This window comes from Equus quagga, chromosome 3 (assembly GCF_021613505.1).
Source record: "Equus quagga isolate Etosha38 chromosome 3, UCLA_HA_Equagga_1.0, whole genome shotgun sequence".
In the NCBI taxonomy this organism is placed as follows: Eukaryota; Metazoa; Chordata; class Mammalia; order Perissodactyla; family Equidae; genus Equus; species Equus quagga.
This window is the reverse complement of record NC_060269.1, coordinates 99802247-99826475: the sequence shown is the minus strand read 5'-3', so window position 1 is coordinate 99826475 and position 24229 is coordinate 99802247. Positions and strand designations below refer to the sequence as shown.

General features: G+C 37.9%; 1 protein-coding gene across 3 annotated transcripts in view; it reads left to right on the top strand.

Moving 5' to 3' along the window:
* SLC4A4 (solute carrier family 4 member 4) overlaps positions 1 to 24229 on the top strand; it is a 317849-nt gene that overhangs the window by 210996 nt on the left and 82624 nt on the right. For all 3 annotated transcript variants that reach the window (XM_046657378.1, XM_046657376.1, XM_046657377.1), the window contains exons 9-12: positions 5052 to 5139; positions 7399 to 7553; positions 8207 to 8320; positions 10387 to 10561. In XM_046657378.1, the coding sequence (XP_046513334.1) occupies positions 5052 to 5139; positions 7399 to 7553; positions 8207 to 8320; positions 10387 to 10561 (532 nt within the window). The remainder of the gene's footprint in view (positions 1 to 5051; positions 5140 to 7398; positions 7554 to 8206; positions 8321 to 10386; positions 10562 to 24229) is intronic.

Here is a 24229-nt window from a genome sequence, read left to right as displayed (position 1 = left end):
AAAGGCTTTTTATTTAACAATAATATGAGTTCATTGAGTTTCCAATCATGACCATTTTTGTGTTCCTCTTATCATCTGCTCCTGTCTGGCTCATTCTTTTTCTCTGTTCTGGAGGGTGGTGCTAGTCGAGAGGTGAAATACAGCATCATTTGAATTAACAAAAGGAGCCCAGCAATTCAAGAGAATGTAATTCAGTAATGTAATAAAACTATTTCAGGGCAATAATCTGAGCGATATATCCTAGCATGTTAACATTTTTCCAGGAAATAGTTTTATCCATTTGCTGTCTTCCGAACTAGTGCAAGCTGTAATCACTGAGTAGGGAGTCTCATTAGCTTTCTGTGTATGAGTAATGTGGAGCCATTTACAATGGCTGCATCCTGTGAAATCCAATAAAGGAAATCCCACAAGGAATGTGGAGTCGTTGTGAAGGGCTGCCTCTGCACTTAGTGATGTGCTGTAACGTGCATGCTACCCTGTTGTACTGCAGGGAGACCTGACAAGTCTGTTTTTATACACATCGTGTGATGGTCATTTTTTCTTTTAAAGGTGGAGGATAGTTTTGCTCTTATGCTTATTGTTATTACTATTTATAATAAACAGTATTGCTACCATGCATGTTTTAGGAAGTGCAGCTCTGGCAGCTCCCCTTCTGTTGGTTTACACATTTCTCTATTTACTCTGTTAGTTGGTGGATCTAGTTTAGCTTTCTGCTTGCAGCTGGACCACTACCAACTGGGTGGATGTTATCTTCTTGCTATTCGTGGGGAAGCACATAAACTCAGTCCTTTGATCTTTCGTTACTTGGTAGGATACACCTAAGATTTTCCTACCATCTTGCAGACACTTTGCTTGCTGTCATCTTATATCTGTTCATAGAGGCCACCACTCACTCATATTTATGAGCTATGTAGGGGATAAATATTATTCCCATTTTGTAGTTGAGAGATGGAGACACAGGGAAGATTCGCTGTCAGTGCTAGAAATAGAACTGCAGATTCCTGCCTCTGGGGCCAGACTGAGAGGGAGAGTCTAAAGAGATATCTAGAATGGATTAGAATAAAATACTTTAGGGTTTTCCCATGAAGAATAATGAAAGTCCCTGATCAGTTGTCCTTTTCTGACCTTGATTTGCACATCTAAGGCAAATAGTTATTCAGTGAGCTCTAGCCTTCTAAAAAATTAGAATATTTATCCTTTTAGTCTCGCTGTAAATTAATATACATCTTATGTTAATAATTATTTGCCTAAAAGAAGTAGCTTGTCTTTAATTGTCTAAACCATAAAAAAAAAAACCTATTAGAGGGGTTGGGATGGACGTCCTGCTAGTTCAGTTTTGTCTTGTCTGACAATCCAGTTGCTAACTGCTGTTTTCCATATGTAATGTGGTCGATTATGATGGGTTTGTGGTCCTCATGAATCTATTGTGGAAGCTACAGTTTAGCCACATTTTCCAGAGCTGCTAAATATGAATAATGGGTTATTTGCTTCACTGTTATTTTGAGAGAAGGGACTAAAGGATTGGTACATGCTGAGTTTATTCTAGAAATAGCTGTGATATATCAGGAAGGAGGGGGGTGCACATCCTTTCTGAAAAGATTGAGTGGTTTAGGAAGACTGGCTCTTTTTCTGATATTATGCTCTGTTTCTGCCTATAATTATTTTGTGAATGTGAGTGTAGTCCATTGGTTCCGGACACAGATCATCTGGTAGTAATTTTTGTTGTTGAGAATGCTAGAGGCATCCTCCCCAGGCATAATTAGTTAAATGAAAAAGTGCACAAGGGTACAAGGGCCCCATGAAGATTCTCGAGACAACTAGGCACTATTAAAAATTCTAACTATGACTTATTTCTATTATGAGCAAATAAAAAGAACTCAGTAACATAAATTAATTTTTTCTCTGAGCTGTCAACATGGGATGTGCTCTTCCAGCCACACAAATGTATGTTTACTATTATTTGTTAATAAAGAAAAAAGCTTCTGGTTAAAAGTAACATCTGTCCATTGACAAAAAACAGCTTTGGTTGTGAAAGCAGTTTTCAGTACATTATAAAAGCTGAGTTTGGCAAGATGTACTTCTATCATAAAAGTTGTAACAGCTTTTGCTTCTTTGAGGGTTAAAGGGGAGAGAACATGTTTCAGACAGAGGGAACTTCAACTTGATGAGTTGTCTGTGTTGTTAGTTTTCCCAGATCTCACATCCTTGTTTCAACAATACAGTCCAAATTAGAGTCTTCTTAAGGATCTCTGTTCCTACAGATGAAATTCGACTTGAGATGGTGTTTCCTGCTAGTTACAGATGGCTAGATTTCATTTCTATATCATTTTAAAGAGGTGGATTTACTGAATGGTTCCTGACTGGTGCCATGTGAAAATTTTAACTATGTAACATGTTATTTCTATTTGGCACTTGATGATTTTCCATTAAAGAATATGTATATGGCTTTTTAAATAAAAATTACATTACCCTGGAAAGAGGAATTGTGCCTTTATATTTAGGTTACTGAAACAATATTATTCTCATATACTGGGTTTATTGCTATGATATATGTTATAGGCATCATTGGTCTGCTACTTCCATTCATTCTCTGGTACTATTTAGCAGAGACCAGAGTAAATATTTATAGAAAATGTATGCCCTCATCTCACAGGATTTAACTGAGAGATTCATTACTCTATCAGCTCTTGGAATAGTTACCCATCGTCTACCAAAGTTTATATTGGAGGACTATTAATTACTGGGAGTATTTTACTCACTTTCTAACAAGACAGTACTTTGGCTTTGTTGCCATATCGTCACCCTCATAATGAACTCATGTGTCAGTTGATAAATGTGTGTTTTCATAATGTGTATTTGTAAACTATAATCATGTTGGGGATACTAGGGAGAGGTAGGAAGAGGCACAGAGTGGTTCTGGAGATGTTTTAGATACTATGTATTACTAAAAGCTAATATTTAGATACACTGAAATAATAAAAAATGGCAGGCAAAGGAAACCCATTATTTCAAAATATATTAAGTAAAGGATCCAGGTGTTAATATTTTCTCTTTCTGCACTGTATCTGTCCCCTTATGCCTAAAACTATGCCCTTATTGCCCTGCCTGGCAGCTGGCCATTGGTAGCCAGGCCAATAGAATTGGGAAATGTGGCCAGAGCTATAGGTGTTTCTCAATGGGATTTGTATTTTGCTTTAGTGGTTAAATATTTTTTGCCTGTGTTGCACTCAAATATGTGATCAGTCCCTTTGGAAAAATACATTTTACTGTCATAAAGAAGTACTTTGTAATACTATATGTAGTGGTGTATAATTTAGGTCCATCTTCAAAGGAAGAAAAGTTCTAGTATCAATGGAACTTTGCTGTTAGATGTAAAGTCCAATTCTAATAATGACTTCCTTCATACCTGGACAGACTTTCATGCCTGCTGATTGCTTTGCTATTTCATCTACTGTGATAACACTTGAAAGTGAGGGTGCCGCCCCACTCCAGAACTGGTTTCTAAGCAAATACTGAATGGTTTTATGGTTCTTCTGGTGTAAAGTCTGAGTAGTCAAACTTTTGGATACCTTCTTACATTCTTAATTTGTTTCTTTTTTCTTTCCCCTTTGGATTGAATTTTACGATGAAAAAATAAAGGAATTATTTATTCAAGGGCCTTTTGGAACAGACTCTAACACTTTGAAGAGTACTTGCTGTCAATCCTTTTTTATTTAAAGTGAGGTATATAAATAAATAAGTAAAAAATAAATTTTACTAAGAAAGTCCTAAGCTGTTCCTAGGCCCATAAAATCTTACCTAAGATTTCTTGTCCTCAGCTAAGTATCCACAACATCTTTTCCCAGGGAGACCTATGGAAGTCATTGTTGGATAGCTTTTCTCTATTGAATCACAACTCTGTTGTATATTGTATAGGTTGGGCAGGTAATATTAGGTAGAATTGTGTGCTGTAAAGAAGAGGAGGTAAGAAGGCCTATCTGCTCTCTGTCATTTACCAGGCACAGTTTGGGGGCTCATCCGTTAACCTTCTTGAGCCTCAATTTCTTCATCACTAAATGAGAATGGGATACCTGCCCTTACTGCAAAGGGTTGTATGGAGTTTAAATGAGGTGATAAATGTGAAATGTTTGGCAAGCTCTAAAAAGCTGTGCAAATATATGATGTGGTCATTTTTATTGTTCTCACTATCTCCACATTAGGTAAGATATGGTCATAAGCAAGGCAGGGATTTGTCTGGTGCCTTTTGTATATTTTCTTCTTATTCATTTAGTTAGCAGGTTTCCTTCTCCTCAGTTGAGACATGCACGTTTTCCCTGTGACCAGTGAGGGATTCCTTCCAACATGATAAGAGGTGAACCTAAATGGGGAGAAATTCATTATTGCAAGTTTCAGGACCTACTTACTGTGGAGCAATGCTTATGCATTATCAAGAAAACAAGTTTGGAAAGGAAAATGAGGACATACACAAGAAGACTTTTAACTGTCTGTGAATGATGCTTTATTCTGAATTTCTCTCGTATTTCTCTTTCTTTACTTTGGCTGTCAGTGTGAGGCTTACTTGTAGAGGACTTGGCTTTTGCTGACTCCCAGGCACTTCTGAGTAGAAACATTTCTTAGAAGTATGGAGAGGATCATTTGTCACTGCCCATATTGGGTAAGGGAAAGTCAGAGAAATCTGAAGATGTACTAAGTCTTTCTAGTTATTGTGCTTAATAAGTTTTCTCCAAAGATTCTGAAAGTCAGTAGAAATGGAGAGAGGAGAAAGTTTAGTAAAGAAAGATTGAGTGACTCATAAAGTGAAACTTTCCTTCTCAGTGAAGAAGCTTCTCAGGTTTCCACGCTAAATTCTCCTTTGCTTCCAAATAAACTGAACAATGATTTGTGTTTCATGATAGTGTGCAAGAGTATCTTTCATATCACCAAGACTGTTACCTTTGTTTTAAAGATGGATTCTAGACCTAGCCTTTTTATGAACTAGGATAAACAGTTTTATGTATATTGACTTTGATGAATTGTGTTTTATAGCCTTTGCTTCTTTCCTCTTCCGTTAGGTTCTTGTTCATTCTCTTAGGTCCTAAGGGGAAAGCCAAGTCCTACCATGAGATTGGCAGAGCCATTGCTACCTTGATGTCTGACGAGGTAGGGAATGGGGAAGACGATGATCCATGAATATCCTACTTGTGTTGTTTTCATACTGTGATTTGGCTGTCACAATTTATTCACTTAGAATTATGTGCTTACTGCCTTCTTTCTAACGTGAGGCACAGTCGTTCATGGCAAATGAGCTGACATCTGCATAGTTTTCAAAAAATAAATTTTATGTTGGAATAAAACATATTTTCCTTTCTTTTTCTAAACATTTTCAATTCTTGAAACTGATATATGTTAAATATTTGTTTAAAAGTTCAAGTCACTGTACTCACTTTCTCTCTTAAATGTTTAATATATTCATTCTGGGAATTCAAGTGTCCATATACCATATTGTTTCAGAAATGATGTGTTCTATAAAATAATGGATAATAAAATGGATAATGCATTTCTTAGGTATTAAAAAGTATGTAACTGTTTTTATGGATTTCTTATCTTGTGGGAAGGAATGATATACATACTAAAACGCATTAGCAACTCTTCCCGCAGAATATCTATTACTTTGGAGTTATGACCTTTCTCTCATAACAGCTTGAATGTCACACACATTTTAGACATGATGAAACTTCAAACTAGTCTCGTAGTAGGAGAAAGACTATTAGAATAGAGATCACTGATTTCTGTTTCTGTGTCTTTCTACCTCACTATTTTACCAAATTATTTGCTTTTGCTTCATTGCTTGATTTGTGAGCTTCTCCATGTGTTAAGTGGAGAATAGGGCATTTAGTTATGGAAGTTCTATTTGATGATTACTCAGATGCTTACTTTATTCTGGGACTGAGAGCACTGATGCATAGCTGTGCTGTTTTTTTCCCCTTGAGGGAACTAAGTGTCTCAGTAGGTTCTTTTATTTATTTTTTTGGTATGTTTATATTTTCTTTTTTTAAAAAATCCTTCCTCCTAAGATGTATCAATTAGAAATGCTTTGGGCTCCAAGTGACAGAAAACCTGACTTATAGTGGCTTAAACAATTTGGGATTTATTTTGCTCACATTTTGGGAAATTTGGAGGTAAGTAGTTGCTGGAGTTGGTTTAACTTACCTGCTTCATGATAAATCAAGAGCCAAGGCTTTTGCTTTGTGGTCTTAAGATGGCTGCAGCAGTCAGCTCGAGTCATCTCATCTGTATTCACAGCAGGACGAAAGGCAAGGGGTAATGTTAGCTGTATCTTTCTCTTTGAACAGGTGTTCTAAAGCTTTCCCAGACAGCCTTTTTCTTTTATCTCATTGGTCAGAACTGTCAGTCCTTATCTACAGGGGAGGCTGGGACAGTGACTCTGGCTCTGCAGCCTCTGTCGTGGGAGGTAGCAAGAGAAAATGAGATTGAGGCTGGCTATGTCTGCCACAGATGATATGCTGGCACTTTGTATTGCCCTCCCTTCAACCCCACAACCCCCAGACCATTACATGTTTTTTGTCTGATAGCTTTTAAAAGTTCTTCTCAAGGAGAAGAGGTTCAGTAGCAATCTTTAAGAATAGGCGAGAGTGTTGAACAGGGGCCATCTTCTCTCCTGGCGACGAAAGAATTTGACTTAAACGAGGTATGAAAGGCTCAGGTTATGTGTAAAGGACTTTCAGATCATCAGCTAGGTTAGAAGACTGGAGTGATTGACAAAGGATTATGTGCTTTCTGAATCTTCTTCTTTGGATATCTGTATAAAAGACATGAAGCATTTGCTGCCTTAGATGGTTTAGTTGCCTTGCTAAAAGATAGACAGATGACCACCTACTTAAAGCTCTTTGCTTTATTTTTGCCAATATAACTCAGATTTTTCTTTTTTAAATAGCTAACATTTGTGTGTTTGAGAGCTGCAGTGTTTGGATCTTAACCCGATCTTAACACTCAGCTTGAACTTTTTCTTCTTGAGTTATCAACAATGGTTTGTCCCCATAGTCTTTATTTCAGAGACTGACTCTTCTGTATATTTCTCCAAACCATTTTCATCTGGCTTCCATAGCAACTGTATCAGTAATGGTGCACACCAGTGGAAGAGGAAAGGCAATGTTGTTTTACAGTATTGATAGAAAAAAACATATAAAGGAACACAGCTGTTTCTCATGCCTCTACCTATATTCTTTGGGTTCATAATCTGAATCCTGAAATATTTGGGTACAAGCTGAGTAATAGGAAATATGAGAGTATGGTTATAGCAATATTAAGGTGGATTATGGATTGCATTCTTCAGGCTTAACATGGTGTGAGGCCTGTAGAGAGTTTTCTTGTTGGATCAGCACCTCTCTTATTCTTTAGGTGTTCCATGACATTGCTTATAAAGCAAAAGACAGGCAGGACCTGATTGCTGGCATTGATGAGTTCCTAGATGAAGTCATTGTCCTTCCTCCTGGAGAGTGGGATCCAGCGATCAGGATAGAGCCTCCTAAGAGTCTTCCATCATCTGACAAAAGGTAAATTATCAGGCAGTTGGGAGTTTTCATCCTTGAGAAGGAGGTTGTCTTTGGAAAAGGAAATGGGGTCAGGCGATTCCCCTAATGTTTTCAGATTTCCATTTAACTTGATGTATTATCTCAAATGAATCACATATGTGCCTTGGTTTGGCTTTTCATTGACACTGTAAATAAATGTTCTATGTTGTGATGTTCTTCAGTGATTGCAAATTAAAATCTCAGATTATGATATTAAAATATATCACAGTATTTCTATCTTCAATTCAATATATAGAATCAATATATTGATTCTTTGGGGATGTCTTGGGGACTCCCTTTGCATGTGGAAAGATCATTTTACTCAAGATGAGTCCTTGTAGATTTAGGAGGTTAAGAAATTGGATGAGATATTTTAGGAGAAGCTGTTTTCTGAAATCTGCTAATTTCCAGGTGAAACATTACACAATTCATTCAACTTCTCTATTCATCCAGTCATTTGTCTTAGCTCTAAGTATAATACTTTAAGAGTTTTCTGTTAGGATGGCAGAAGGAAATAATGATCTGTCTCCCAAAGCGTTTTCATTTCATCTCTTCCTTAGCTGGTGCATGACACAGCTAAGAAGCAGATGACTAAAATAAACTGATATTCTGTTGGGCTCTGTTGTCTTGCTTAGAAAGAATATGTACTCAGGTGGAGAGAATGTCCAGATGAATGGGGACACGCCCCATGATGGAGGCCATGGAGGAGGAGGACATGCTGATTGTGAAGAATTGAAGCGAACTGGACGGTAACTGATGGAGTTTTTTTGCCATTCATGATGAGGTTCTCCTTAGAGCAAAATTTCCCTTTATCTTTCTGTCAGCATTTTATTCACATTTGTTCAGCCAACAAATATTTATAGTGTAGCTATTAGTCACAGGCGCTGGGGATGCAGCAGTGAATTAAACAAAATCCCCTGTCTTTACAGGTCTTACTTTTGTTGTGGTGGGAGACAAACAATGAGCAAATAAAGAAATGTGGTGATGGTTTTATGGTTTAGGGAGTTTTGCAATGGGAGAAAGGCATTACAGTTTTAGATAGGGTGGTCAGAGAAGGCCTCACAGAGAATTCCAATACTTGAGGAGAGTCCTGAAAGAGGTGAGAGACAGACCATGGAGATGTGGGGTGGGGAGCAGGAACAGCGGAATGCCTGGGGTGAGCTGGATTGGCACTGAAGCCAGTGACTGGAGTGGAGTGAGTGAGGGGATGTTAGAGAGAAAGTCAGAGAGATCAGGATGTATGTGGCAGGAAGACTGAGTAACGTGACAGTCTTCCCCATTTGGCTTTCATGATTCCGTCTCTTCCCTGTTCATTTACTCAAAAGTGGGTAACATGTTACAGAAGTGAGTAACTCACAGGTCATGGTCCCCCTAGCCTGCCTTTGGGAATTCAGGTTTCCCAGATTGCTTCAGCTAAATCTCTTTTCATGATAATTCTTTCTTCTCCACTGTTAGGGTCTTCATTTCATTTGGGGTTAAGTAACATTTTAAGTAGGATACTCATTTTATGAAGGTTCAGTTTTTTTAAAACACTGCATTTTTTTGAAAACACAGAAGTATGTCATTTTGATATGCACTTAAATCTGAATAAAATTATTTTCTCCTCCTGATGACCTCCTTGGGTTTCTTTCCCAAATGAAAAGGACGGTATTTCTCTCCCCTTCTTTCTTAAAGAATAGAGAACATAAAACCTTCTCTCCTCCCATTTTTTCCGAATAGTTATTTACAAACTATTTCCATTAGGAATATCCTTATTCTTGTCTGCAGATATGAGTTCTGGGATTTAACATTTTTATTTAGTTAGACTCTGATTTCATTCTTCCATATTTCACTTTTCCTAGATGCATCGAGTGTCTGCAGTAAGCCCAGTACCACGCACGGCCCTGTGCATACTGAGAAAACTGAAGCAGGACACCCAGACAGATAGACAATACTGATAAAGTGTGATAGCCTGTAGTGGAAATCTGAACTATGAGGGGGGAGTCAAGACTTCAGAGGGAGGTTGAGCTCTGATGGAGGGTATCCTTGGCAGAAGGAACAGCCTGGGGAAGGCTAAAGTGTGAAGTTTGGTTGGGAGGGCGTGTTGACAGGTCTGCTGACATTTGTAATAGGGCTCAGCCTACAGTGCTCTTCTATCACACACCTGCATGACTTCCTCCCTTCATTTCTTCAGGTCCTTACCCCAAAGCCACCTGTGCAGGAGCCCCATTCCAGCTCCTCTAGTATTCCAACCACTGCTCCTCTTGCACTTTATAACCCTCTTCCCCACTTAACTTTTTCCTTGATTTTGTAGCACCATGGATTTTACTTATTTTGTTTGTCCCCTACACAGTAAGTAAACTCCACGAGAGCAGGAATTTTTGCCTGTGTTGTTCACTGTTGTATCTCCAGCACCCACCATAGTGCTGGGCATGTCATAGGGGCACAGTAAACATTTGTGGAGTGAATGAATGAATGTGGCTGGAAAGGAAGCTCTGGTAAGATTATAAAAGACCTTATAGGATCTGCTCACACGTTCAGATGTTTTTCTTCAGACAGTGAGAAATTTTAACTGATCTACATAATTCACTCTCATCTAAAGACCAACTATCTGGTTTTTAGGGAATGACACCTAATTTGGTGACCAAAAAAGAGACAGATGAAGAAAACTGATCCCTCCATAGTTTTCTGGTTTTATCTTAAGTGGTTAAAGAGTACCTTGTCATTGATTCAAGCATTTTAAATACAAATTCTTTGTCGTTTAGTAAGTTTTCTCTTGGTTAATTTGATGGTAAGTTATTTTACATTGTCACATGTTTGCTTTCTCCCTACCCAGGTTCTGTGGTGGACTAATTAAGGACATAAAGAGGAAAGCACCATTTTTTGCCAGTGATTTTTATGATGCTTTAAATATTCAGGCTCTTTCAGCAATTCTCTTCATTTATCTGGCAACTGTAACTAATGCTATCACTTTTGGAGGACTGCTTGGGGATGCCACTGACAACATGCAGGTGGGTTCGGTTTGGGGAAGACACAAATAGTAACAGCCCAGATTGCCTTCCTCACCCCTGCAGCTCCGTTAGAAGCAGATGGCCTTTCAGTTACTCAGCGTGATTTTCTTTCTTTTGCTGGATGCTGCATTTTACTTTGCTTCTGGCCTGCTGCTGTATTTCCAGCATTTTAGTAATTACAAAAATAGCTCGATGAAATCTGGCTTGAGTCACAAGTGGGGAAGAGAAGGGAAGGAAATGAGGATATACAATTCTGTTTGGGCAAAAGCGTATCAGCTGCTTTAATTTTGTGCCGGGCACAAGATTCAGATCTTCTACTACCTTGAATGTAGGGACCGTATACTGTTAAACCTGATGATCACGCTCTTTTCTGGAATGCATGATTAGCTTCATTTTACACATGAGCAAACAGAGACATCAAACAATTGAGTGCTTTGCTCAAGGTTGGATTTGCATATCTATCAGTAGAACTCAGCTTTAAGGAGTACAAGCTAAGAGCTGTTTCTCCTATTCCTGAGTCTGCCTCTCATTAAGTTGTAAAGACTGGCTTGACTTATTTTGTATGAAACCCCAATGTGTTAGTTACTTTGAAGATGGCATTCACCTTCCTTTTGTATCAATAATAGCTAAAGTTTTATCGATAGAAAAGATATTTTTAGACTCCCTCAATCAATTTTAAAAAAACCCTACTTTTAATTGATTCAGTCATTAAGAAAAAATAGTCATTATGCTAGGTGCTAAATACAGAGTAATGAGCGAACCTGATATTCCCATGAAAAGAACCAGATTCAAGCCGTTTTCAAATTCTGTCCTTCTGCTTTACTACTTAATACTGTGTAACCTACGTGACATTTGTAAGCGCTGCCAGCCAGCTTATTTCAAAAAAATACAGCTGATTCTAAAGCATTGCTTTTGTCCACTTCCATTTTTTCTCTGGGCGCATTCATGTTTTAGATTTCTACCTAAACACAAAAATAAGATGGTGTCTGCCTATGATATCTATGTTAACCCAAGTAAAAAGGGAGAAGTTACTTTAAACAATTATATTTAGTTTGTTAAGAGCACTTTTATCTTTTAGTCCTTAGCTATCACTGCATAGCATATTACTCTAAATCTTAGAAGCTTGAAACAACCATTTTATTATTATCTCTCATGGTGTTGATGGTGGATGGACCCAGCTGGGTGGTTCTCTCTTTGAGCCTCATACACTTGTAGTGAGATGGCAGCTGATGTTGGAGTCGCCTGAAGGTGTCTTTACTCACCTGCCTGGTGCCTAGGCTGGGATGTCTTGGGGACTGAGGACTTTCCACATGGCCAGCTTGGGCTTTCTCACAGCTGGGCACTGTGATGACTCCCAAGAGCTCATGCTCCCTGGGAAGGAGGCAGTTGCCGCTCTGCTGTGCTTGTTCCCATCTGTATGTGTCCTCAGTATTACTTCATTTTCTGATTTTCGAAGAGAGGCTGAAAACTCAAGTTCTTATGTGACGTCTGGTGATTTTTAAATATTGGCAACTGATTAACATTTTAAAATAACATTGTGCTGGCCTGCGAGCACCTATCTGTGTGTTCCCGGTAAGAGACCTGCAGCATAGGGAACGGAAACCACATGTGGTAGGACACAGAGATGAAGTATACGAAGAGGGCATTTTTCCTTTTATCCTCATTCATAAGGCATGAATGAATAAATTAAATTGTTATAGTGACGTCAGTAATAGAATTTTTATAAAATCTAATCTGTATCCAAATTGGGCAGCTATTCTTCATCCAAATGACAGCATAATGATAACTAAAACAGATCATTCAAGAAAACAAGTGGGAAAGAAAGCATAGGGGAAGCACCTTGAGGCCAGTGTGAGGAAGATAGTACAGGCAGCCACATGTTAAGAAAATAAAGCTGTGATTTTGAGAGGATAGCAAGAACAAAACCTCTTTCTGTCTTTCAGAATATATAGAGACTTTCCTGTGCAGATGAGTTTTTTTTTCTTTTTTGAGGAAGATTAGCCCTGAGCTGACACCGGTGCCCATCTTCCTCCACTTTATATGTGGGACGCCTACCACAGGATGGCTTGCCAAACGGTGCCATGTCCGCACCCGGGATCCGAACCAGTGGAACCCCAGGCCGCCAAAGCGAAACGTGCGAACTTAACTGCTGCGCCACCGGGCTGGCCCCCTGTGCAGATAATTTTAAACACTTTTTTTTAATGGACATTCTTCTTTTTGAGATGGGGACATTATGATACTTCCTATGTGTTAGTTCATTGCCTTTTTAAACTGAATCGAACTCCTTTTCAAACTCATAAAACTTAGCTTTCAAACGCTGCGTCTGAGATGAGGAACAAGTCTATTAAAGGCTATTGTTGATCCCTCCTGGTGAATTGATTTTCATAGAAGTGAGTTCTTGGGAAACTAAAGGATTCTGTTTGGTAACATATGTAGTTAATCTGGGTATTTTTCTCCTCCTTGATCAATGACACAGGAAGGGCCTTGCTGGCAGAGTAACATGTTTTCTGGGTTCTGAAGACTTTAGGAGAAACAGAAATGCTCTCCGTGTGTCAGGATAAGTAATCCACTGAAGTGACCATTGCTGGATGTTACTCCTGGGAGTGGACTTAATTCATAGTATCTAACGCAAACCTATCAGGGTATATACTGCGCAGAGTTTGATCATTTTATTAGTAGATTTTGTAACCTCCATTGATAATTTCACTCAAACCGCAAACTCATTATTTTAAAAGTTTCTCTGAATAAAAAGATTAGACATATTTTTCTCTCACTTCTGAAGCCTTTTTCTTTGAAGAAACCTTGGCAAAGTACCCTATGAGCTGCATATGGACATTTTGGTCAATAATGGAACCAGGACAGTGGTCCCATCATATTATAATAGAACTGAAAAATTCTTATTGCCTACTGATGTTGTAGCTGTCGTAATGTCGTAGCACAACGCATTACTCACCTGTCTGCGGTGATGCTGGTTCAGCAAACCTTCAGATCCTTCAGGAGGTATTTCAGAAGAAGGCTTTGTTATCACAGGAAATGACAGCTCCGTGCATGTCATTGCTCCTGAAGACCTTCCGTTGGGAAAAGATGTGGAGGTGGAAGACAGTGATATTGATGATCCTGACCCTTTTTAGGACTAGGCTAATATACCTGTTTGTGCCTTAGTTTTTAACAAAAAAAGTTTAAAAAAGTAAAACAAAAAATTAAAAATTTTAAAAACATAAAAAGACTTGTAGAATGGGACGTAAAGGAAGAAAATATTTTTGTACAGTTGTAGAATATGTTTGTGTTTTAAGCTGTGTTATTACGAAAGAGTGAAAAACTTAAAAAAAATTTAAAAGTTAAAAAAAAGTAAAAAAGCAGGGCTGGCCTGGTGGTGCAGCAGTTAAGTTCACACGTTCTGCTTCTTGGCGGCCCAGGGTTCGCCGGTTCAGATCCCGGGTGTGGACATGGCACTGCTTGGCACCCCATGCTGTGGTAGGCATCCCACGAATAAAGTAGAGGAAGATGGCACGATGTTAGCTCAGGGCCAGGCTTCCTCAGCAAAAAAGAGAAGGACTGGCAGTAGTTAGCTCAGGGCTAATCTTCCTCAAAAAAAAAAAAAAAGAAAAAAGTAAAAAAGTTAAAGTAAGACAACGTAAATTTATTATTGAAGAAAGAAATATATTTTTTTATAAATTTAGTGTAGCCTAAGTGTATAGTGTTTATAAAGTCTACAGCAGTGTGCAGTAATGTCCTAAGGCTTCATATTCACTCACCACTTGCTCATTGACTCACCCAGAGCAACTTCCAGTCCTGCAAGCTCCATTCATGGTAAGTGCCATATACAGGTGTGCCATTTTTGATCTTTTATACTGTACTTTTACCGTACCTTTTTTGTGTTTAAATATGTTTAGATACACAAATCCTTACCATTGTGGTACAGTTGTCTACCGTATTTAGTACAGTAACATGCTTTACAGGTTTGTAGCCTAAGAACAACAGGCTATACCATAGAGCCTAGGCTTGTAGTAGCCTATACCATCTAGGTTTGTGCAATTACTCTCTGTGATGTTCACACAATGCCTAAATTGCCAAATGATGCATTTCTCAGAATGTATCCTTGTCGTTAAGTGATGTGTGACTGTACTACAGTTTGGTACTTCTAGAAGTCACAGTGGGTTGCAGAAACACTGAAAAAGAGGGATAGAAAATTAATGGTTGTTAATATACATTCATTGAACTGATAGTCTATTATCAATTTCTTTTGGGTGGAACAATACTATTATTAAATGGATGCATAGATTTAAGCACTCGGTTAATCTGTATAAATAGAAATTGACTAGAGCATACACACACACCCCCAACTCAATAGTTATATAGTAAAGATACATATCCTAGTGTTTTAATATGAAAAATTTTACCTAAAAATCATTGTGTTAGGTTTTCTTACAGTGGTAGATGACTTAGATTGGTGTGTCTATTGGTTTCATTTATTTTAAGGACCAGGGAGTAAGGTGATTTAGTATTTGAAGAGTATCTCAAGACTGAATTTTGATGCTCCAGCAGTGGAAGTCTTCCTAACTTGACATCAGGACGGCAAAATATTTCGAAGATTTGATTACCTGTACTACCCTTAACTCACTCTCTCCATGTATTTCATAATAACACTCCACAAAGAAGACTTGTACCATTACATTGAAAAACTATTGGGCATTATCTTGAAAGGCAGAACATTTGCATACCACACAACCCATCAGTGTTACTCCTAGGTATGCCATGGGGAGAATTTCCTACCTGTGCACCGGGAGCAATAAGAAGAAAGCTCATGGCAGCACAGACCATGGTATTTTTTTTCTATTATGAAAAATGATAGTTTTTAACAGTAGAATTGATTAATAAATTGTGGAAGATTGACACAATAAAACAAACAATCATGAAAATAAATAACACAGAACCACCTAGATGAATTGTGGATGCTTAGACCCAGGTCATTTCATAGGTCTATGGCAGAGGTGGATTCATTCCTTTGTAAATATTTACTGAGTGTCTACTGTGTTGCAGACACTATTTTAAGTGCTGGGGATACAAAGTAATAAAAATCCCTCTTCTGATGGTATTTACGGTCTAGAGTATTGATAAAGTGATCTTTTTCTATAACCCCAAGAGATTCCAGCAGTGGTGTGTAATGGGCTTATTTAGGGAATGAAGTCCCCTGGTTTCATTGGACTTTCTAAACACTAGATCACGTCTAAGCATAAAAACATTGGCACAGCCTGAAATAATCTTCAATTATATCATAAGCCTTCGTAAATGTGGCAGTAGGTTATTCTCAAAAGCACAGGCAGCTCAAGTGAGTCAACTGAGAACAGTGTCCTTGCTTTTAAAGGCAGACAGCTCAGAGATGGTTCACTTAGGGCCTTTATCGTCAGGCTACAAATAGACACGGGTGCTGGGTAGAAACATGTTGTGAAAACAGAGATGAGTCACTGCACTGCTGTTATTTAAGCAAACTCTTCTGCCGGCTTCTGTTCAGGAGGTCTTGCTTGCTCAAAGACAGGAATTTTCATTTAAACATTTATTTCAGAGCTGAAATATGCATATACATGTATGTGTATATTTAATATTCACACACATATATAATGGGGTATATATATTTAATAATGACATATATACATATATGTAGTGATGTATATAATGATATAACTATCATTATACTTTCTACATATATGTGTGTGTGTCTGTGTGTACGTATGTATCTCATTAGAAGTGGATTTGGGAGCCATATGGATCATTTCCCATCAAACTATATTCAAAATAAAACAGTTGAAGCTGTGATGGCTCCAAGTATAATCAAATTATAATGGCAACATAGATGACTGTGAATTCCCCAAATTGACATTGGCATGCGCATTTTGACCATCAGGCTTCTCTGAGAGGACTCTAAGGCTTACAGAGTGGGTGTTCCTGGTTTCCTTGTTAAGTGTAGGCAATTAAAGTTTAGCTTGGGCTCTGGAAGTGACTGAACTGCTTTGCCAAGAGTTGGCCTTACATTCATCTAGGATCCAGCTCTGGCTTCTGACTATTTCCTGTTCTTAGAGCTCAACAACAAAGGACTAGAGCAAAGGCTTTGGAGGTCCAGGAATTGTGCAATACTCTTAGCCTTTTCAGTAACTCCCACCATAATGACATTTTGGTGTCTGCCATACTGTCAAGCAAACAAGAGCTTTTCAGCCTTACCAGCCTAAAAACATATCCTTTCCATAACTAAACTCTCTGTGACCATGCATGCCTCATGTGCATGTCAATGGGTGACTCATTGCACTGTATTTCTCTTCTTGGTTGCTAAGCAGATATACTGTTCTATTCATTTAGATACTTCTAATTAAACTGTTAAATGTTGACTTAAATATTTATGGATAGCTTAGTCTATGGGCAAGACTCTGATATACAAGCACTTTTTGATACTTTGTGGCAAGTCTTTGTGTTATTTAAAAGTTTTTCTTCTTAGCTTTATGGAGCACTAAAAGGTATTTCAACTTAAATCAACATTGTGGATTGTGAATGACTGAGCACAGTCTAGAATAAAGACTGAGCGAAGTCATTTTAATTTTTTTCCAGGAGTAAATATAGTCCTATTTTCACAAACCTTTTAGCAAAAGGATACAGTAGGATTGTTAGAATTCTGCGAATATTGTGATATTTATGGAGCCTAACAGAGCATATTTTGAGGGAACTTGTCTCATATAAGGAACGTGTATAGCTGGCGTCTCCAAATTTGAGGCTTTATTTTAACATGCTGCTGTGCTAAGAATATTTAATCAATCTGCTGAAGTTGGAAATGTAGCATTTCTTATTCACATATGATACTCCTCAATAAGATAGACACTTCTTTTCAAAGCTTATCATGTGTAATTTATAACAGCAAGATTAATGCAAATTGATAATTGCTTTACTATAGTAAGGACTCTTTAGTCATTTTAAATTACCTGAATGTTGCACTTTGGCACCAAAATGCATTTCTTCCTTGAAGTAGAAATATAAAGTGGCATGTTAATCTGCACCAGAAATATATTCCAGTTTCAAAAAGTTAGGGATAGTCTGTTGGAATCATACAATTGGGTGGGAAAAAATAAATGTCTACTGACAAGTAAGGAGCTCTGCATTGCTTACTCACCTTCAGTGTCTACTGGCTGTTTCTTTTCCCAGGAAGGAACTTTAACTTTAAATAATTTTCTTTACTTCATGTACAAATCCTGAATTAAACCAGTTTTATTGAAATTCAGTAATTTGTGACCAAATTTCACTTACCAGAACCTTATTTGGGTTTTTTTTCACTTCAAAGACCTTTGTCAACTTTATTCTTTTGGTAATCACAAAATGATAGTGATTTGGGTGGGCTGGGGATCCCAAGTGATGCCAAATTCTAAAATTATTTGGTGTTTGGCTTGAAATTATTTTGAAATAGCTTTATTTTGATAAGATATAACTGTGCATTGTAGAAAATGCAAACAATACAGAAGAATTACATAGAAGGTAATTTTGCCCTTAAACCCATCATCGAGAAATAACCATTATTAACATTTTCATGACCATGTTTTTGTACATCTTGCAATGCATGTGTACACAGATAGATCGGTATATAGGATTTTATATCAATGAGGTCATATATACATGCTGTTTCATAAAATGACTAGTATTTCATAGAAGTCTATCCACTTCAATATGGATCTTGAGCATCATTTTTTTTTTAAAGATTTTATTTTTTTCCTTTTTCTCCCCAAAGCCCCCTCCCCGTACATAGTTGTATATTCTTCATTGTGGGTTCTTCTAGTTGTGGCATGTGGGACACTGCCTCAGCGTGGCTTGATGAGCAGTGCCATGTCTGCGCCCAGGACTCGAACCAATGAAACACTGGGCCGTCTGCAGCGGAGCACGCGAACTTAACCATTCGGCCACCGGGCCAGCCCCGTTGAGCATCATTTTTAACGACATCTATTTATGTACATGACGCATGTACTTTAATTTTCTTAATAAATCCCCTATTAGTGGACTTTCCGTTTTTCCCAATTTTCTCAGTTATAAACAAACAGTAGTGCCTAACTACATTTTCATTCTTTGTAATTACCTCCTTAGAGTAAATTCCTAGCAGAGTGATTGTAGGATATGCTTGTTTTTTTAATATTCATTTCAAATTACACTCTACGTAGGTTATACCAATTATAGTTCTACCAATAATGGACAAGAGTGCCCACTTGCCCACACCCTTACAAAAACAAGATTTTGTTCCACATTCTCATTTTTGTCATTCTGTGGATTGAAAAATGATGGCTTATTCAAATTTATTTGATTTTTTAGTGAGAGTGGATATCCTTTCACATTCTTATTGCCTACCTATGCTTTATATTTGTGTCCTTGGTATATTTTCCTTTTCAGCATTCATTTTTTTTCTCATTAACTTGTGAGAACTCTTGGTATAATAAAAATATTTTCCCTTTGCTTATCAGAAATATCACAAATATATTTTTCCTAGGTCTACCATAAATCTTTAACTTTATTTATGGTGTCTTTTGCTGTACAGATTTTAATTATTATGTAGTCAGAATCTTCAATCTTTTATAGTTTCTTGTTTTCATGATATATTTAGACAGTTTCCCTACCCCAACATTAGAAAAATATTTATCCACATACCTTAGTTCTTTTATGTTTTCATTTACATTTTTTATCCATCTGGGATTGATTTGTGTGTAAGGTTATACTGGCATTTGATGTTTGGGCACTTCCCATGATCCGGATACGTATGCACAGCTCTTCAAACAAAAAAAATATTGCAAAGCCTCCGTGGTCTTGCCCATTCCTTCCATTAGACCTGGAGTTGAAGCTCTTGGCAAAGCTTTTGGCTCGTACTTTTCTTCAAACGGAGAAAATCTGTCTTTGAAGTCTTCCGTCTTTTTTCAGTTCCTGCTGGGCAGTGTGAACAGAAATCCTGTTTATGACGACAAAGCACTTTTAGGCAGAGAGGATGGCAATAAGGATTTGGCAGGTGTGATCTGTCAGGGCAGAAATCACTGATTTAGAGGCTGTAGCTACAGAGGTGAAATGAAAAATGAGGGTTGTAGATCCACTCTTCTTCCCCAGTGTAGATGAATGGTCTGTGTAAATGCCCCCCTTAACAATGCTGGCAGGTGGTGCTTATTTTGAATGAGGCGGGAAGGCTGTTTGAATGAGTGTACCTCAAATTTGGGCCACATGAGAATCACCTGGAAACTTTGACAAACACTGATTCCCCAGGCCTGATCTTCAGAGATCCTGATTTAATTTTTCAAGGTGGAGATAAAGAATCAGGTTTTGTTTTTCCTTAAAAATAAGCTTCCCAGATAATTTTTATATGACCCAAACTGAGTTAGATACTTGCATCATTTCTCCACTTATTTTTATGCTTTTCTTTTTTTGGGTGAGGAAGATTGGCCCTGAGCTAACATCTGTTGCCAATCTTCCTCCTTTTTTTTTCCTCTTCAAAGCTCCAGCACAAAGCTGTATACCCTAATTGCAAGTCATTTTCGTTCTTCTATGTGGGATGCTGCCACAGCATGGCTTGATGAGCAGTGTGTAGGTCCACACCCGGGATCCAAACTGGTGATCCCCAGGCCGCTGAAGCAGAGCATGTGAAATTAACCAATTGGCCATGGGGCTGGCCCCCTCCACTTATTTTTGATCATGTGGCTTGGCTTATGCTCGGGACCTGACATCAAAACTCCTGCAGGTAATTCAGATCTGACTGCCTCTTTCCAATGGGCATCTTTGGGTGGCATTAGGCTGCATCATTTTTCTTGGCTAAACTTGAGATTCAAGGCTCATCTAAAGAAATTTAATTTTGTTATTCAGCATTCTACACAGTCTGGATAAAGCACCAACATGGGCTGAAATTTCTCTTTTTATGGTTAGAAACGTTTAATTTTTTTAAAAAAGCTTGAAATATAACAATAATGTTGATGAATGCTTTATCATTTACTGCCCCCCAAATATTTTGTTTTCCAAGTTTTACTTGGTGGGAAATTGTCAAAGAAATAGAAAATCTTTTGTTTTCTTGGACAGTTATGGCACTTTTCTTCTATTATTGCCACTCCACCTTCCCAAACAGGGTTGTAATTATTAATCCAAGTAAGAAATTCTTTAATAAAAAGGACATAAAACAACAAACATCATTCTTTAGTGTTATGTAAATATACTAAATTGCAATAAAGTCAAAGTTGAAGCACACATTTTTAATTTTTAATCTTTTGTCATCTTTTGAACCTGCTTGCTTTGCATTAGCCATAACAGGCATGATGGTCCTGCCAGCCCTTGTCACAAGTTGCTCAAAGGCGTAAAATGCTGGTGTTACCAATCATGGTTGAATTTCTTTCTTTTTTTCAGAATCTTGCTCCCAGGGGTCTGATTTCTTTTATGCATGACTTTTCTATTATGGTATGTGTGCTGCTTTTCTTGGCTGATTTGTCAAACAAGGACCATCTTTCGTTTAACTTCATACCCTGATGTCAGCAGAAAAATGTTCACAAATTATTTCGGATGTGGATTTTTACTTCATTGCGGTCAAGTAAAACAAACTATTTTGTTTTATGATAGCTGATTCCATGTGTTTAGTAACACAAGAAATGAAAAGAAACAACTCTCAATGGCTATAGTGTTGCCCAAGGCTTCTGTTGATTTAGAATTTGATCTGGGAAATAGCGAGCATCTAAAGAGTCTTTTTTTCCCTTTTCCTCTGAGAATTAATCTTTGTCTTTTCTTTTCATGTCACTCCTTTGAGTTTCTCTCTCATCTCCTTCCTCTTTTGAAGAAAAGAGAAATAACGGAGGTAGGTTGTGAGGAAGGGGATGAGAAGCAGTGAAGAAAAGTGAACTAACATTTTATCTCTACTTTATCCTTAGCTCTTTATATATTATTGTCTTCTTTAGTCCAAATAATTATCCTGTGAAATAGCCATTGATTTTACAGAAAAGAGAATTAGGATTTAGAGAAGTTCGTGACTGCTGGAGCTGAGATGTAAACTCAGATATCCCTGACTCCGAGACATGCTCTGTGCTGAACCACCATGGAAATCATCTAGTTCAAGTTCCTTATCTAAATAAATACATTATGTATATGTTACTATTCATGAAAAACATATAATCTGTCAGAGACTATGCTAAACACTTTGTATACATTATCAATCTAATATGCATACTAACTGTATAAGGCTTAGCGAGACTTAGTAACTTGCTTCAAGTCATTGATTAAATGTCAATGAGTAAATGAGTCTAGATGTCGACTTGAGATGGCCTGACTCCAGAGTTCACTGTTGTACGTATATCATCTCAATATTTTTCTCCTACATGAAGAAACTAAAATTGACAAAGGTTAAGTGACATAACCAAGATCATCAGGTGTTTGGTGGCGGAACGAAGTCTAGACTCTAGATTTCCTGACTGCTGGTTGGTTGCTCTTTCTCCTGTTCTACTGTTGATGACTCTTGATGAGAAATGGAATAAAAGAAAAGCCAAACCAAAATGGAGCTGGAGCGCTTCGTGGAGCCTGATTCTGCACCACTTCAGAGCTCAGCCGTCTGCATTCTCATGAATTGCTAGGGAGTTTGTTCCTCTGTGAGAAATCAGGTGTAGAAGTGTTTTTTATGAATTATAGCTATGAAAAATACACACATCCACACATTGGTTTCCTTTTTTATATTAGTGAATGCTGAATATAATAAATCAGAAAAGGGGTTTCTGATAGTTCACCTTATAAATTGCTTTAAATTCTAGTTACAGTTAAACTAAAGTTATTTATTGCACGAGATTATCTTTTAAATTTCTGTATTGTCAAAAGTAACATGTCAAAATGTGGTTAAAATAGTTCTTTTCTCAGAAACTCTGGAAGCATCTCTATGTTTAAGCAAGTTTCCAGTGCAGTGTGTATAATAAATCACCGGTCTCTGTTTCAAAATTGTCAGCAACAGAATGGAAACTAGCACTTACCAAAGGATCAAGTACTGAATTAAAAATAATCTGCCTTTTAACAGTCACATGGCTTCCATAAATCAAAGCTGATTTTCTGGAAGAAATTGGTTGTTATCTTTACTGAATGAGCAACAATGGCTGTTGCCCTTTGATTAGTGGAACCTAGAGGGCAATTTGGGTGTTTCTTCTTCGATTCCTTTAGCGTTTCTTGTGTGCCTCTGGAGCATGTGGAGGGACAGTGTACAGCACGATGGGAGGAAGAGAAACATGCTGACCCCGGAGACCCTGTTCGTGCCCTCACAGAAATTAACAGCATTGTCAAATCGAGTAGAGAATTGTTAATCTCACATTCCTCCTTTCTTCCTTCCTGTTCTCTCTTACACCTAGGCTGTGCTGTGTTTTGTTTCTGCAGTAGTAATGAGAAATAGGCACTCCTCCATGCTTGATAAAGAATGATACAGTGTAACTTTGCTTATCACACATACCCAGAGTGTGACTTGTCCTGCCACGTGGAGCATTCCAGTTCTGCCCTTTCATGTTACACACACTAAAGTAAGTCATGAAAAAGAAAGATAATTTATAAAGACATAAAAAGCCCAATGTCAATGCAAAGGGAGTGAAAAACTGCATGTCTGTGAAATTCCCAGCTAAAGGCACAGCTTTTGTTCTTGCTAAGGGTGAGGTAGTGGTTGGGCAGGTACCCATACTCCAAAGCCTTGTTGTGCACATTGAATATGCATTTGCTCATATCATTGAACCCCCCTGAATCTCATTGTCTTCACATGTAAGAGATCAAGACTAATACTATTTGTTGGGCACAAGGGAATTTCTTCTCTGCGTCATTGCAGCCTGGTTCTGCTAGCCTTGCTTGTTATTCTGCTTTCTGCCCTCTGAGGAGGAATGAGGTGGATACTCTGATTATGTGTGGAAGGGCTATAAAATAACGAGATGGCGCCCTTCAGCCACGCAGTAGAACTCACATCCATGGAAATAGGGTCCCCTTCTGGCAGATTTTCAAACCTAGACTTCTTGGACAGTAGTTTTTCTGAGTTGTTTCGGAATGTGTCCCCTCGCCATGTGAGAAGGCAGTCTTATTACTTGTCAACCCTTGTTTTTTTCCCCATCTCCACCACAACCACATTATTATGTAGTACTGGTCTAAAGGATTTCCTGAATTGAACTATACCCTTAAAAGAGGAGGATGTGCTATTGCCAGTGTCTTTCTAAGGAGAATATTGTTGGCTCTGAAGCAGTGTAAGAAACATTTTGAATAAACACTGTAATAGGGGTCTCCTAGGATGGCTTTTGAGTGGAGATGGCACTTAGTGTATTTAGTTCTGTAAGTTGATTTTTAAAAATCAATTTCTTTATAATCATTTTGTGTATATTACATGATAAGTAATGAAAAGTTTCTGGAGAACTTTTGAGGAAATGGGAAGAGGTGACTTAGTGAGGCTGACAGATGGATATGTTAACTGTTGGGGGTTGGGGGTAGGGAATGACTGAGGGGCATCTCAGATTCCCCAGAAATTCACTCTACTCTGGTCAGAGGGTGGTTTAGATTAAGAGGTAACTTGTTTTATGTAAACATAAATCATACTTCTATGAATAGATAATTTATCGTTCAGTTGAAGAGGGCACTCTTCCTAGTACCGTTTTGTTTTAGTATACACGTAAAGTTAGAAAGATCACATAA